Genomic DNA, 16,864 nt, shown 5'->3' on the forward strand with positions numbered 1-16,864 from the left:
TAAGGTAGTTTAGGTAATTTTAATAAAATTAGCGGTATAGAGTATTAATTAAAAATTTAATTTAATTCTTTAAAATAATTTGAGAATGTTATTTGATTATTAATTTATTAATTAATTTTTAATCAAATATTTTAATTTAAAATTAAATTTAATATAATTAATTTTTTTTATAAAATTAGAGTATTAAATTCTAGAATTTCTATTATTTAACTAAAGTGTATAAAATTTTTATTCTTTTATAACGGTTAAGCTGCTTAATTTAAATATAAAAAATTACTCAATAATTATAATATTAAGTCAAATTTTTAATTTAATTGTCAAAACTTGATTTAATTACTTTTAATAAAATAATTTCTAAAAATAAAGTCTTTAATGAATAAATAAATTGAAATTAACTTATGATAATATTTTTTTGAAAATTATGGGTCTTACATCAGTCACTTCATTAATAATTTTCTTCAAAGATTGATGTTGTAAAACGTTAATTGATAACATATATAATATATTATATGTCTAATTGGATATTGACCAAATATGTTTATGAAAATTTATTAATTTAGTCATTTTTTTCGATTACAAAAGTTATATTCCTAATATGACCTAATGACTAAATCGATAGATTTTCATAAACATATTTAGTCAATGTCTAATTAAACATGTTATGTGTCATGTATGCTATTGGTTAACATTTCACATCATCAATCGTTAACGAAAATTGTGAGTAGAGTAACTGAAAGATAGATATGATTAATTCGTAATCTTTGAAGGACTAATTTGATTGAAAAAAATTTTCGGAAACAAATTTAAAAAATATCTTATCTTTTATGATTAATTTGACTATTAATCCATAATTTGTCTAAAAATCACTGGCTCGGATAAACACTTAAATAACAATACACTATAACTTTAAAATAATTTTCTCTCAATAATAACATAATAATATATTAAGAAGAAGAATAACCTACTCTATACTAATAATAATATATATCTATTTTCTATTAATTTTCCAAATAGAAAAAAAAAGTGAAAATTCTCAATCTAGATTCATATTCCTCATACTTGAATAATACTACTATTACATATAATGTCTATTTATAGACTTGAATATACCAATTTTAGCATAGTATTAGCATGTTAACACCTTATTTTACTACTTGATAAGCATGCCAATATATGATAACATAATTGTGATATATTTTAGTCACAAACTTTGGTTATTCTTTTTAAAATTTAACCAATTTTAAATTATGGATTTTGATAAAACTTTTATAATCTTCTTACTCTTATCAAAATATTAATGAGTTTAATTTTTATTTTTTTAAGACACTTAAATATAAATTGTCATATTAAAATTCCTATAATTTTCTAGCCATAATCTCTAATGATTGTAGTCCAATTCTCACCAAGTGGCATTGAAGCTAAGACACTAAACCAAGAAAACACATTCCATTCTCGTGAATATCAACTCTTCCCTTTTCCACTTCTATTCATCTCCTATTGATTAATATTTTTATTTATTTATTTATTTTTAACTGGTAATAATGAGTATGTGGACCAATTTTTTATATGTGGTAATGCATTATGCAATCATTAAAGTATCAAGAAAAAGACTGAACTACCGTGTTTTTCCTTCAACATTAGAAGCATTCAAGGAATGCATTGGCATAACTGTAATTAATTTCTCTTTAATATTAATTATAAAACTTAAAAGAACTTAACATTTTTAGACATAACATTTTGTTGGGAGCCACTCAAATAAAGACGCTTAAAACGTCTTTTTTTTAAAGATGTTTTTCAATAATTAAAATTTAACACATAAAATCGACTAAATCGTGTTATTTTTTGTCAAAATTAAGCTAGACAAATTGATTTGACCGAAAAAATAGTGAATCAAATCTTGAATTGGTCTAAATTAATATTTTTTATAAAAAATAATTACAATACCCTTATTATAGAAAATGATTAAAATACTCTTATTATATATATATATATATTAATTTTAAAAATTCTAAATTCTAACCCTATGATAAAAAAATAAAGGACTAAAATTTAAGATTCTCAAAATTAATATATATAATAAAAGTAGGGCAATTTACCAAATTAAAATGATTGGATGAAAGCTTTACCAAATTACAACATATGGAATTTGGTTACCATTTTGCGTTGAATCCATTTTTATAGAAACCGTGGGAGCCAACCACGGATTCCAAATGCACATAAACCGTGGGAGGTAGGGAGGTTTTATGATCAAATCTTGTTGTATGTAAACCGTGGTAGGCAGCCACGGTTTACGTGAAGAGAATCTGAAGCATAAACCGTGGTAGGCAGCCACGGTTTATGAGTAAATGCTTTCAAACATAAACCCTTAGAGGCAGCCACGGTTTATGAGTGAGTAGTATAAATAGCAAAGCCGTGGCTGGTGAGGGCGGATCATTTGTGAGTTTTGTGAGTGAGGGGAAGGTTGGTGGGTGAGAGAGGAAAAAAAAATTTTTTTGTTAAGTTGCTGGTTTGAGAAGTTGAACCGGTTTATGGGAGAACCGATGGAGGAAGAAGACCGGCTGTACCGGTTAAACCGCGTTGCTCATGTGGCTGGATTTATCGACCAAGAGGTTGGTTAAACCGGCTTTTTATTATTATTTTTTGTTTAATGTTCTTATCATTAATGGTAAATGTTAAATTAATATTTTAACAGTTATAATAGAATTTTTTGCTGTTATCATGATAGTGAGTATTTTATATTTATTGAATTTGTAATTTATATTGTTGGCAGAAATAATTTTTTAGGTTTACGTGTTAGTAATATTGTTAGTGTTATTTTCTCTATTGTTGTTATGCTTAGGGTTTTTTATTGATATTACTGTAAATTGTTGCTGTTGTTGTCTGTTGAGAGTTCGCTATCTTTCTTTTTACAGCCTGCTAGGGTTATTAGTGGTGTGAGAAGACAACAGAATATGCCTTTACACGAGCGTATCATACCGTATCTAGAGACGGCGGGCTTATATCACTTGGCTAGGCTGAACAGTCAGTGGTTCTGGGTTGATGAGCCTCTACTTAGCGCATTCATTGAGAGGTGGCGTCCTGAGACCCACACATTTCACATGCCCTTTGGGGAGTGTACGGTCACCTTGGAGGACGTGGCCTATCAGCTGGGTTTACCGATTGATGGTGAGCCTGTGAGTGGGTGCCTTAGTGAGTTTGAGAATTTCATGGAAAATGGAAGACCGGCATGGGTGTGGTTCCGTGAGCTGTTTGGGGAGTTACCTCCGCAGAATAAAGTGAAGCAGATGACAGTGTGCTACACATGGTTCCACGAGCGGTTTCGGGTTTTGCCAGCAGATGCTACTGAGGACATCGTGCGTATATACGCGAGGGCCTATATTATGATGCTGTTGTCATCTCAGCTGTTTGCGGACAAGAACGCCAACCGTGTCCACCTTCGCTGGTTGTCATATGTGGCGTCGTTGGATGACTTGGGTAGATATAGCTGGGGCTCGGCCGCGCTGGCGTGGTTGTACAGATGTCTTTGTCGTGGAACAAACAGAAATGTTGTCAACTTGGCTGGGCCACTTCAGCTTCTACAGTCTTGGATCTTCTGGAGATTTCCTTGTCTGAGGCCAAGTGATTTCAACAGATTCGGGTTTCCACTTGCATCCAGGTAAAGAAATATGATGCTAGAGTTTGAAATTGTTCATTTACATGTCCCATTAGATGTTATGACATTCTTTTATTTGAACTTGTAGGTGGGCTCAGTATCTACCGAGGAACGATGCAGTAGATCAGCGAGTGGTGGCTGCACGCCTCTCTTTGGATAGATTGCGTGTGCATGATGTGAGTAATTTACTTGTAGTTCATTCAGTTATGTTTTGCCTGTTATAGAATTTGTTTTACGTAAAGTTTCATTACGTGATGTAGATCGTGTGGGAGCCCTATTCCACTCCGGATGTCGCAGCTATTGTTCATCCAGAGATACTACTAGACCAGCACCGCAGGCTATGGACGGCAGTTACGAGCCTCATTTATTTTGCTGCGATTGAGTGGCACCAGGTGGATAGGGTTATGCCTCAGTTCGGCGGGGTTCAGCATCTCCCTCGTTTGGCTCTTAACATAGACTGGCTTCATGCGAAGGACGGCAGGGGTGGAGATAGGTGGTTCCCCTCATATTATCGGGAGTGGCATGAGCATTGGCAGGATCGGCATGCCTCAGTTTTACCCGTTTACAATGGAGGGCCTGAAAGTACCCACAATCACATGTGTGATCCTTCAGCGAGACCCTGTAGCTACCTAAGGAGAAGTTTCCAGTCGGTGTAGTCTCAGCAACCGTGTACTCCGACTGGTGCCTGTCGTACAACGTGACGGTGAAGCACCTTGACTCCCTTATGTTCCTTTCAATACCCTTGACCAACGCCTGACAAAACTCTTGTCCAGCTCCAAGTTGCGCCTCTGCTGTTTGTCCCCGGATAACGAATAGCTCAGCAAGCCTTCCGTATGTGGACTTAACCAACGACGTGACCGGGAGGTTTCGAGTTCCCTTCAAGACGGAGTTCACACATTCACTGATGTTTGTTGTCATGTGCCCGAACCGTCTACCGCTATCCTGGTGTTGCGTCCACTTCTCATACTCCATCCGGTTCGCCCAATCACACATTGCCGGATTCTCTGTACGCATGATGTCGAACCAGTAATAGAACTCCGCCTCAGTTTTTGCGTACGCAGCATTAACCAGCATTCTTCTCGCATCTTTACCTTTGAAAGAAAGGCTGAAATTTGCTGCCACATGGCGGATACAGTACGCCCGATAAGCACGTGGGGGCAGCCAACCATTCACGGGATCCTCTAGTGCAGACTTGATACCGTTATGCCTATCCGAGATAACAAGGATACCCTCCTGTGGAGTCACGTGCCTTCTCAAGTTGGACAAGAAAAATGCCCATGACTCGGCATTTTCTCCCTCCACAAGGGCGAATGCTATGGGGAGGATGTTTGAGTTCCCATCCTGTGCAATCGCCAGCAGTAAGGTGCCTCCATATTTGCCGTACAAGTGGGTACCATCAATACTCACAAGCGGCTTGCAATGTTGGAAGGCCTCAACGCAAGGTGGAAATGTCCAGAACAGACGGTGAAAGTACACTGTTGACTCATCAATCTGGTCCCCAATTATAACAGGAGACGTCTGCAACACAGTAACTGTCCCGGGCATCGTCAACTCCACGCCTAGCATCCAACGTGGCAATTCGGCATAAGACTCTTCCCAGTCTCCATATATTTGTGCAACTGCCTTCTGTTTTGCTTTCCAAACCTTCCGGTAACTGGGCTTGAAGCCGTAATCAGCTTCAGTCGCTTGTTGCAAGACCTTAATCGGTACTGCAGCATCCGCACTAACCAACGGAAAAATCCTCGCACAGATAACGTGGTAATCAAGCTGACGGTGATCACTGGAAACAGATGTTGCTAAGCAAGTGTGCGGACCGTTGTACCTCCTAACCTCCCAAGTTCCCTTCCGTGCACGGAGCGAAATCCGAATCATCCAACTACAACTTTTGCCGAAATCCTTGCACCTTCCATGATACTTCAAATGGTCCGATTCCATCACTCGGTACTCAACACCTCGACGGATGCTGTAGTCCTTCACACTAAGAACAACTTCTTCTTTACTCTGGAAGGATTGCCCAATCTGAAATTCGGTTGACGAACCACCTACTGTAGCAACTCCGGCCGTATGTTCACCCAGAGCCTCCAAGTTTAACGTCGAGAAGTGTGGAGGGTAATGCTGTGTGCCGGAACTTGAAGGACCTTGTTGTGCTTGTGGATTGGCACCGGTGTCATCGTCGCTGTCCCCAAATATATTTACAGGCTCCTCATCAGAGTCATCGTCCCGCATTGCATTCTCTACTCGATCAGGCACCCCGATTTCTTGATGTTCATCATCTGTGGCACGACCTGATTCCCCCAGAAATGCCTGTTGCAGTACCCCTTCATTAGGGGAGCGTGCAGTTGGAACTGCAACCGCTGGCACCAGATCAGCCGCAAAAGAAGGAGAGGCAACCTGCGGAACAGAAAACCGGTTTGCTGGCGCCGAGCAAGACGCACCGCCAGCGGCAGTCGAGCTATGAACAGGAGCCGATGCCCCAGAACTATCCAGAGTTACCTCCAACTTCGCATACAACTCGTGTATTCTGACCTCAGGAAAACTCCTCACGCAATGAAATAGAACCCTAATATCTTCGTCAGCCCCTAACACGAATGTATCATACATCACACCGCTAGAAACTACAGCAATGGGAATCTTGTAGAAGATCTTCTTCACAACCTTGCTCCCGAAAACTCCAAGCTTCTGCAAGATGGTGCTCTTCAAATCTGACAAACTGTTTGACGAACTAACAAATACACTCAACGGTTCTCTATCAGTGAACTTCACACCATATTTTTTGCTTTTTTTAATTTTTCCAGAGCAGTGCACTAACACAAGAACACTCTCTCCCTCACTTGACATTGTGATAATGATCTCCTCAGCAACTACATTCTCACTCGAATATATATAGATTTTCATTATACATAAACCGTGGTAGGTTACAGGGTTTTATGATCATCTGAATGCCTTTCATAAACCGTGGTTGCCAGCCACGGTTTATGCTTTTTCTTCTTCATAAACCGTGGCTACCACCAGCGGTTTCTGCTTTTCATTTATAAAGTGTAAACCGTGGCTGCCTACCACGGTTTACATTGTGCATTTCCAACTCATAAAACCCTGCTGCCTCCCACGGTTTATGTGCATTTGGAATCCGTGGTTGGCTCCCACGGTTTCTATATAAATGGATTCAACGCAAAATGGTAACCAAATTCCAAATGTTGTAATTTGGTAAAGCTTTCATTCAATCATTTTATTTTGGAAAATTGCCCATAAAAGTATTTTAGTCATTTTCTATAATAGAGTATTGTAGTTATTTTCTATAAAAAAAATAATATTAATTTAGATCAGTTTAAGATTTGATTCACCATTTTTTCGGTCAAATCAATTTGTCTAGCCTAATTTTTACAAAAATAACACGATTTAATCGATTATATATGTTAAATTTTAATTATTGCAAAAAATCTTAAAAAAAAAAACGTTTTAAACGTCTTTATCTAAGTGGCTCCCAACATTTTTTTTTTCTGCACATAAAATCTGAAATTTTTATCTCTTAGAATTTGTCACATGTTGAGAATATTTTATTCTAGAGCTGGACAATTGAACCTGGTTGAGTGAGTGTTGGAACAAATAATTGTCTTACTATCTGCCACTGCCAGTCAAATTGATAGGCCCCACAATCCTCCGTAGCTTCCAAGATGAATGCATATAAATTGATAGGCCATCATTTTCTATCCAAAACCGTTCAACACAATGAAAAAGAACAAAGCCTCTCTTCTCCAAATCTGCACTTTCCTCATCTTTTTCTCATCAAGTTCTTATGTTGCATCACACAGAGAAGGTGAAGGAGGAGGAGGAGTTGTTGGTTATGGCTACACCATATCTAGTGTCAATAACAATGCTCTCTCAGCTAAAACATCTTTGACTGCTAACCTTAAACTCATCAAGTCTTCCACACTTTATGGACCTGATGTTCCACGCCTCAGCCTTCATGCCAGGTAACAATAAATATTAAGTACTATTGTTATATTGAATCAAATTTATACATACATGTATTAGTAACCGAAGATGTTCACATATGCCGGTATCTTTCTTGAAATATGATATTTCAATAACTTTAACCATTTAGATATAATAATAATAAAAATACAAGATCTAGATTTGATCAATGAAACACACATGAACATGAAGGCAGGACAGTGCATGTAAGCATGCAACTGATTTTTTCTTTAACAAGTCTTTTATATGATTGAAGTTGTCAGTTTGTCCCTGTAGAGACAAATTTTAAAAGTCATTTTTTTCAGCCACCATATGTGATATATCTTAGACTCTTAGCTGAGCTGCACTAAATACTAAATAGTGTTATTTTTATTTTTATATTTATTTTTTTTTTGTGTTTGAACGAGTCTCACAACAATAAGTCAATAATCATGCGATTCGTTAGAGATATATCCATTAATATTGCCTTCTCCCATTAATTTAAGCTGTTGGGATGAGTGATTTCATAACATGACATCAGAGATCTATATCTGAATATAAACCTAAAAAGAGGATGTTGTTTGAGGAAGAATGTTGCATTCTCCCGTTAACTTAAGTTTTTGAATTAGTGATTTTATAACACAATTTATATAAAAAAATTAGTTACAGTGTATAAAAATATCATTTGATTTTCATTAAAATTTTTATTATAGTACTATAAAATATTTAAATTATTTGTTTATTATATATTTGATTATTCTATTAGGTTAAGTTTAATTATTTTAATAGTTTGATTATTGTTCTTGCCTGAGTCTCCCGATGTGTAGCACGTCTACCACTGAAGTCGGCAGACTCCCAATATGAAGCGAAGTATACGTCGGTGGCGAGTGATCGGCGGGGGAGGGTACCTGCAAAGGCACTCCGACGCTCAAGTCAGAATTGGGCGAGTAATAAAATGTACTTTTGGAAAAGTGACGTACCTCTTTCTGGTTTTTCGTCTGCCTTATATTAACGGAAAAGGTCGGCCGTTTTTCTTAGGATATAACGTCTAGGAAGAGGATTAATTGTAAATCTGCCGTTATTGATCTGGGACGTTTCATGGCTTATAATAAAACCGTCGGTTATGATCGGGTCATAAATGTAGCCAAGCTATAATGTGTAACCGAGCTATAACGTGTAACCGAGCTTTAATGTGTAACCGAGCTATAACGTGTGACTGATGTTTACTGGTCATATCACAGCCCCCAAGCTTGACCTGACTTTTAAAGAGATAGGTTGAGCTTTTATAATGAGTGAGTAATAACTCGGTACACTTATGCCCCCAGGTCAACATAGCTCTCTTCAAAGTTAGTGGTAGGTAACTGAATAGATTAGACATTGTAATTATTACCCACGTCTTGATAGATGTAAAGCCTTTAATTATTACTTTATTAATTTTTCTAGATAGGTTCAACTTCCAAAGCTTCGTTTTATCCGTTAGTATTGTGCTTCATTTAATGTTTTTGATTTTTATTATAAACTGAAGAGGCTTTGACGGTTCAACCTTTTGGCTATTGTCATTTCTTTGGAGGTTTTATATTTTCAGAGGCTTTTAAACACCATGACTACCCAAGGTTAGTAGCAAGATCTCTTCTCTGCGTTTTAATCTCTTTTTTCACTTTCTTGAGTTCATCAGATACCATGAGTGAAAAGAAAGGAAAATCTTTACCCAAGTTTGATAATGGTGGACCGTATGAATGGGTTGATGATGATGTGAAAATAAGAGCGTCTTTGTTTGTCGATAGAGAGAGTGTTGGTAAGGTTACTGTAGCTAGGATAGTGAAATCTGGTTTCCGTGTAGAATTACTGCCATGCAACGGTTCTGATCGTGTTTTTCATAGGAGAGATGATTTTGAAAGCTTTTTTATGTACAGTTGTGTGTTAGAGGAATTGGGGGTAAAAATTCCCTTTAGCCAGTTCGAGTGCGATGTTTTGAATCAACTGAACTGTGCCCCCTCTCAGATTCATCCTAATGGTTGGGCGTTCATAAGGTGTTTTCAAATTTTGATGGATTTTCTGGAGGTTGAACCAGATTTGGAGCTTTTCTTTTCGTTGTTCCAAGCAAAAGGGGTATGGAAGGGATTGTGGGTAAACTTGAACAGTACACCTGGCTTTTCTATTTTCAAATTGTACAAATCTTCCTTCAAACATTTCAAAGAAATGTTTCTGAAAGTTAAGTCAGTGGATGAGGATTTTCCTTTCTATTTGGACGAAAATCTTGGTGAAAAATTTCCCTTATACTGGTGTTGTCAACCTCAACAAATTCTGGGTCCTGAAATGATATCTGAGCGGAATGAGTGTATCATCTCTTTTCTGATTGAAATGGTATCCAAGGGGGGATTGATATCTGTGTCGGAGTTGCTCTCTTGGGAGGAGAATAAATCTGCTGTGTTAGATTATTTTGGTGAGGTCATTAGGGTATGGCTTTGTTTTGGTTTCTCTGAAATTTTTATTTTTCTGACAATGTCTCTTTATTGTAATAGGTGGGAGGTTTCCTGGAGTTACCGCTTCCACTCTTAGGGCTCGTTTCAAGTCCAAGAATCTTGAAGGTTCTTCCTCGAATACAGAAAAAATGGATGTTGGGGGAGAAGTTGACCAGCCCCCTCCGAGAAAGAAAGGGATTGTGTTTAAAAAGAGAAAGACGGAGGCGACTGTAACTGCAGGAGAACGGGGTAAGGGAAGTGTGATTCAACTCGATGAACTGTCCGGTTTTGGTACAAAACAGGAGAAGCTTCATCTTTTTGACGACAATGGAGATGGTTCATCTCTTTGGGACCGAATTTTTCCATTTAATGTTATTGCAGATGAAGTTGTTCAAAGTGTTTCTGACGTAGCTCGGGTAGAAGAGATCGGTGATGTCGGGATTGATCAGTTTCTTCAGGTGAACTGACACTAATTACTTTTCTTGGTTAAAATAATGATATTACAACTTTTTTAATGGTTGATTTGTGCTAAATCTCAGGTTTTGGGATTTTGTTTGGCATGTATTGGCCGTAGTCAGGAGAAAAGGCATAAGAAAAATTGTTATTGAGGCTGAAGAGGTTGGTGCTCTTAAGGAGCAACTATCTGCTAAGGAAACGGCTTTAGCAGAATTACAGAAGAATTTTTCTGATTTGCAAAATGAATTGAAAGTTGAAAAAGACGGTCGTGAAAAGGATGCTGAATTGCTAAAAAAGAAGAATAGCGATGTTGAAGGCATAAGCAAGCGAGTTATCGAGCTTACCGGGCAATTGAAGGATTTGGAAGCTAGTAGAGAGGTTGATATTCTTGACGCGTTTGCTGAGGGTTTCGATCGTGCTGTGATACAGGCAAAGTTTTTGATGCCTGATGCTGATTTCTCGGAGTTGGATCCGGGTAAAGTCGTTCGTAACGGCCAGCTTGTCGATGACGAAGAAGTGATTGAAGAAGGTGGTGATAATTTGGCTAAATAGCCATTCTGTGTGGTATTTTGTGCTGTTGCTTTTGTTTAGAAGGATCAATGTCCTTTTTGTTTGGTGTTCTGTGTAATTAGGTTTTAGATGATCCTAATTACTTTGTCTGGTACCCATTAATGGGTTTTGAATTGTATTTTGGTCTGGTCTGTAAAGGGAGTCATTTGATGATAAACTCCTCGTAATATTAGTTATAAATTTGTTTAAACAGAATGTGTTAAAAATGTTTGCATTTAATATTTTTCATAGCAGTACCTTACATTTTCAATCCTGGTAGGTTGGCCTCGTTAAAACCTCCTTGAGCAAAACCCTTCTGGGAAAAATCTCAAGTGAGGAAAAAGAGTACCAACGCTCTGCTTTGTTCTAACTGAAGTATTGCTTTAAAGAACTGACATTCCATGTATTTGGTATCTTAGTGCCATCCAGCTGCTCTAGCCTATAAGCTCCTCTTCCGAGGACTTCTACTATTCGATAGGGGCCGTCCCATGTCGCTGCTAATTTTCCATGGGCTGATGGTCGGCGAGCTTCTTCAGTTTTCCTTAATACCAAATCGCCGATGTTGAATGTTCTTGGTAGCACCTTTTTTGCATATCTTCGGCCCAGTTGTAGCTGTAAAGCTCGGTGCTGGAGGGCTGCTGTGCTTCAGATTTCTTCTACTAAGTCTAGTTCGGTTTGACGAGCTTGATCATGATTCTCTACTTGTGTTCTCAAAGACTATTGTGAGATCTCCAAAGGAATCATTGCTTCTGACCCATATACCAAGCGGAATGGTGTCTCCTTAGTTGACGTTTGTGTCGTTGTGTTGTATGACCATAGTATTTCTGGAATCAGCTCGGCCCACAGTCCTTTTGCTTCGTCGAGCTTTTTTCTGAGGGCGTGCAAGAGAACTTTGTTGGCAGCCTCAGCCAAGCCATTAGACTGTGGATGCTCCACGGATGAGAAGTGTTGTCTTATCTTTAGGTTCTGAAGAAAAAGTTTAAAATTATGGTCGGTAAACTGCCGACCATTGTCAGTGACGACATGTCTCGGAATTCCATATCGGCATATGATATGTTTCCAGACAAAAGATATCATTTGGGAGGATGTTATTCTTGCCAATGGCTCTGCTTCGATCCATTTGCTGAAATAATCAATAGCTACCACCAAATACTTCAGTTGCTTGGGTGCAGTGGGGAAAGGGCCTAGGATGTCAATCCCCCATTGATTGAATGGCCAGCTTATTACTGACTGATGAAGTTGTTCGGCCGGAATGTTGATTGATGGTGCATGCTTTTGACATTTATCACAAGTTCGGACTTTTTCCTTGCTATCTTTCCATATGGTCGGCCAGTAAAAACCGGCTCGCAGTATTTTTTGTGCCAGGCTTCTAGCCCCCGAATGTATCCCACATATTCCTTCATGAGCCTCGGCCAACGCAATATCGGCTTCTTTCCTGTCTAAGCATTTCAGAAGTGGTCGGGAAAATCCCCGCCTATATAAAACGTTATTGATTAGTGTGAAAAAAGAGATTTGTCGCCGAAATCTTTTCTTATCTAAAACCTCATCTGGGACAGAACCATATTTTAAGTATTGTATATAAGGTATCTGCCAACTGTCTGTACACAAAGTGTTTGAAATACTCAGAGTATGTATGCTCGGTTTATTCAAGGTTGATTGGAGTAATGTTGCTGTGTGTGCTTGTGTAGTAGCTAACTTTGATAAGATGTCAGCTCTATTATTCCGTTCCCTAGGAATGTGGTGAATTTCTATTTTTGAAAAGTTGTTCTTTAGGTTTTGAATGATGTCTAAGTATTTTGACAAAATTTGATCTTTAGTTTGGAAAACCTGATTCACTTGTTGAACTACTAATAGGGAATCGCAATAAACTTTTAAGCTGGTGATTTGTAGATCAATTGCTAACCTGAGCCCGGCGATTAGGGCCTCGTACTCGGCCTGGTTATTGCTTGCTTTGAAGGAGAACCGAAGAGAATGTTCGAGGTTGATACCTTCAGGACCCTCTAATAGTATTCCTGCTCCTGATCCTTGGGGGTTTGATGCTCCATCAACAAACAAGTTCCAGTCCGAATCCTTTTCTTCTTGCAACGGTTGGGTAAGTTCGGCTACAAAATCAGCTAGATATTGAGATCTGACGGATCCTCTTGGCTGGTATTGAATATCAAATTCTGAAAGCTCAATGGCCCATTTGATAAGCCGGCCTGCTAATTCTGGCTTTGAGAGGATCTGCCGAAGAGGTTGTTCAGTTCTGACAATAATGGTGTGTCCTTGGAAGTAAGGTCGGAGTCGTCTTGAAGAGAAGACCAGGGCCAAGGCGAGTTTTTCCAATTTTGGGTAACGAAGCTCGGCACCTTGTAAGGACTTGCTCACAAAATAGATCGGCTGCTGACCCTTCTCTGTATCTGTTAAAAGAACCGAACTAATTGCCACATCAGTAATAGATAAGTATATAGACAATGGTTCATTGGGTTTTGGTTTTTGTAAAACAGGAGGTTTTGAAAGAAACTGTTTTAAATTTTGAAATTCAGCTTCACAGTTTTCTGTCCATTGAAAATGTTTTGGGCTCTTCTTTAAACATTGGAAAAAATGATAAGATTTTACTGCCAAACAGGGTAGGAATCTTGATAAAGCCGCGAGGCATCCTGTTAGTCGTTGGACTTCCTTTAGTGTTGTTGGACTTTTCATGTCAATTATGGCCCGACATTTGTCGGGATTTGCTTCTATTCCTCGGCTGGTGAGTATGAATCCGAGGAATTTGCCTCCGCGAACACCGAAAGCACATTTCTCAGGGTTTAGTCTCATATTATATCGTCGGATTTGTGCAAAAATCTCCGCTAAGTCATTGATGTGAGACTTTCCGACCATTGTCTTTGCGACCATGTCGTCTACGTAGACCTCTATATTCCGACCAATTTGGTTCTGAAAGACCTTGTTCATCAGTCGTTGATACGTCGCCCCTGCATTCTTTAAACCGAAAGGCATAACATTATAGCAATGATTCCCATATTCAGTTATAAAAGCGGTTTTCTCTTGATCAGATGGGTGCATAAGAATTTGGTTATAACCAGTATGCATCCATGAAACTTAAGGAATCGAAACCACAGGAGTTATCCACCAAATTATCAATGCAAGGTAAAGGATAAGTATCTTTAGGGCATGCTTTGTTTAGATCAGTGAAATCGACGCACATGCGCCACTTACCGTTGTTCTTTTTTACCATTACCACGTTAGCGAGCCATGTTGTGAATCTGATCTCGTGGATGAAATTGGCTGCAATGAGCTTTGTAACCTCGGCAACGCATGCCAAGCGCTTTTCTGTTCCGAGATTTCTTTTCTTTTGTGAGATTGGGCGGGCCCCTGGATTAATTGCTAATTTATGTGTGATAACGGAGGGATGTATTCCGGGCATATCTGCAGGGGTCCAAGCAAATAAATCGGCGTTTTCTCGCAGAAATGTTATGAGTGCTTCTCTCTCTTCGGCGTTTGTTGACGTCCCGACGAAGGTGAATTTCATGGGATCTTCTGTTAGGGGGACCTTTGTCAGGTCCTCGTTCGGCATAGGTCGGTCTTCAAAATCGGCTCTTGGATCAATTTCTGCTAGTCTCGGTAGGTCGGGCTGTATAGAGTTGACCTGCGGCATGTTGCTCCTTCTGATAGGCTTCAAGCTTGTGTTGTAGCATTGGCGAGCTTCATGGAGGTCTCCGTGGATAGTTGCTACTAAATTATCCTGCACAGGGAACTTTACACAGAGATGAACTGTAGATACAATTGCTGCAAATCGATTTAAAAATGGTCTACCTAAGATGAGATTATAAGGACTAAAACAGTCGACAACAAGATATTGAATGTCTTGTGTCTTAAATAATGGTTGCTCACCGAGTGTGGTTTGTAACCACACTGAACCGAGGACGGGAACACGTTCTCCGGAAAATCCGACCAAGTCTCCATGATATGGCTGCAAGATGTTGTTACTCAGCTTCATTCTCTCAAATGTAGTAAAGAATAGTACATCTGCGCTGCTCCCGGGGTCAAGGAGTACTTTGCGGACTATTAGATCTCCTAACTGAACAGAAATTACCACCGGGTCATCGTAATTCAAATCTTTCTGGTGAAAGTCGGTTGAATAGAAAGTCATCTCTGGAACATCGTCGGTCGGTTGAGGCACTTTAGGGGCATCTGTTACGGCCAACATGGCTCTATAGGTTCTTTTTCGAGCCGAGCTTGTATGTCCACTGATGAGCGGATATTTTATACGCTTTTTGGGGGTAATTTCATGTAGATTTTAGCATGTTTCAGTTAGTTTTTAGTAAAATAATATTAGTTTTTAGGCAAAAATCATATTTCTGGACTTTACTATGAGTTTGTGTGTTTTTCTGTGATTTCAGGTATTTTCTGGCTGAAATTGAGGGAGCTGAGCAAAAATCTGACTTAGGCTGAAAAAGGACTGCTGATGCTGTTGGATCCTGACCTCCCTGCACTCGAAATGGATTTTCTGGAGCTACAGGAGTCCAATTGGCGCGCTCTCAACGGCGTTGGAAAGTAGACATCCAGGGCTTTCCAGCAATATATAATAGTCCATACTTTGCGCAAGGATAGACGACGTAACTTGGCGTTAAACGCCAAGTTCATGCTGCTGTCTGGAGTTAAACGCCAGAAAAACGTCATGATCCGGAGTTGAACGCCCAAAACACGTCAAAACCTGGAGTTTGACGCCAAGAAAGGCCTTTACACGTGGAAAGCTTTAGTCTCAGCCCCAGCACACACCAAGTGGGCCCCAGAAGTGGATTTCTGCACCAATTATCTTAGTTTATTCATTTTTCTGTAAACCTAGGTTACTAGTTACTATTTAAACAACTTTTACAGACTTATCTTGTACCTCATGACATTTTCAGATCTGAATTACATACTTTGTGACGGCATGAGTCTCTAAACTCCATTGTTGGGGGTGAGGAGCTCTGCAGCGTCTCGATGATTTAATACAATTCCTTTGTTTTCCATTCAAACACGCTTGTTCTTATCTAAGATGTTTATTCGCGCTTAACTGTGGAGAAGGTGATGATCCGTGACACTCATCACCTTCCTCAACCCATGAACGTGTGCCTGACAACCACCTCCGTTCTACATCAGACTGAATGAATATCTCTTAGATTCCCCAACAGAATCTTCGTGGTATAAGCTAGATAGATGGCGGTATTCATGAGAATCCGGAAAGTCTAAACCTTGTCTGTGGTATTCCGAGTAGGATTCCATGATTGAATGGCTGTGACGTGCTTCAAACTTTAACCTGCTGGGCGTTAGTGACAGACGCAAAAGAGTGATTCTATTCCAGTAGGAGCGGGAACCAACCGGTGATTAGCCGTACTGTGACAGAGTGCGTGAGCATAGTTTTCACTGCAAGGATGGGAAGTAGCCACTGACAACGGTGACACCCTACAAAGAGCTTGCCATGGATAGAACCTGCGTGTGAGAAGAGGATTCCAAGGAAGAGTTGAAGTCAAAGGACAAAGCATCTCCAAAACTCCAACATATTCTCCATTACTGCACAACAAGTAACTCTATTGTTCTCTTTTACTCCTCTAATCAAATCTGGTAATTTCACTTTTAATCCAAATAATCCTATTGACATCCTGACTAAGATTAATAAAATAAATATTGATTGCTTCAAACCAATAATCTCTGTGGATTCGACCCTTACTCACGTAAGGTATTACTTGGACGACCCAGTACACTTGCTGGTTAGTTGAACGGAGTTGTGTTCACTAGTGCCAATTTCTAAAATCCAATTACAAGAAAAAAG

General features: G+C 39.0%; 1 protein-coding gene across 1 annotated transcript; it reads right to left on the reverse strand.

Annotated features, from left to right (window-relative positions):
* Nucleotides 1-4,099: 4,099 nt before the first annotated feature.
* On the reverse strand, nt 4,100-6,490 carry LOC130974640 (uncharacterized). The gene has a single exon (XM_057899502.1). The coding sequence runs from the start codon at nt 6,488-6,490 to the stop codon at nt 4,100-4,102; it is 2,391 nt and encodes a 796-aa protein (XP_057755485.1).
* Nucleotides 6,491-16,864: the final 10,374 nt, after the last annotated feature.

This window comes from Arachis stenosperma, chromosome 4 (genome assembly GCF_014773155.1).
Source record: "Arachis stenosperma cultivar V10309 chromosome 4, arast.V10309.gnm1.PFL2, whole genome shotgun sequence".
NCBI classification, from domain to species: domain Eukaryota; kingdom Viridiplantae; phylum Streptophyta; class Magnoliopsida; order Fabales; family Fabaceae; genus Arachis; species Arachis stenosperma.

Bases quoted from the DNA above. Each gene is read 5' to 3' on its own strand.
- LOC130974640 (XM_057899502.1), bottom strand. From the start codon at position 6,490: ATGTCAAGTGAGGGAGAGAGTGTTCTTGTGTTAGTGCACTGCTCTGGA.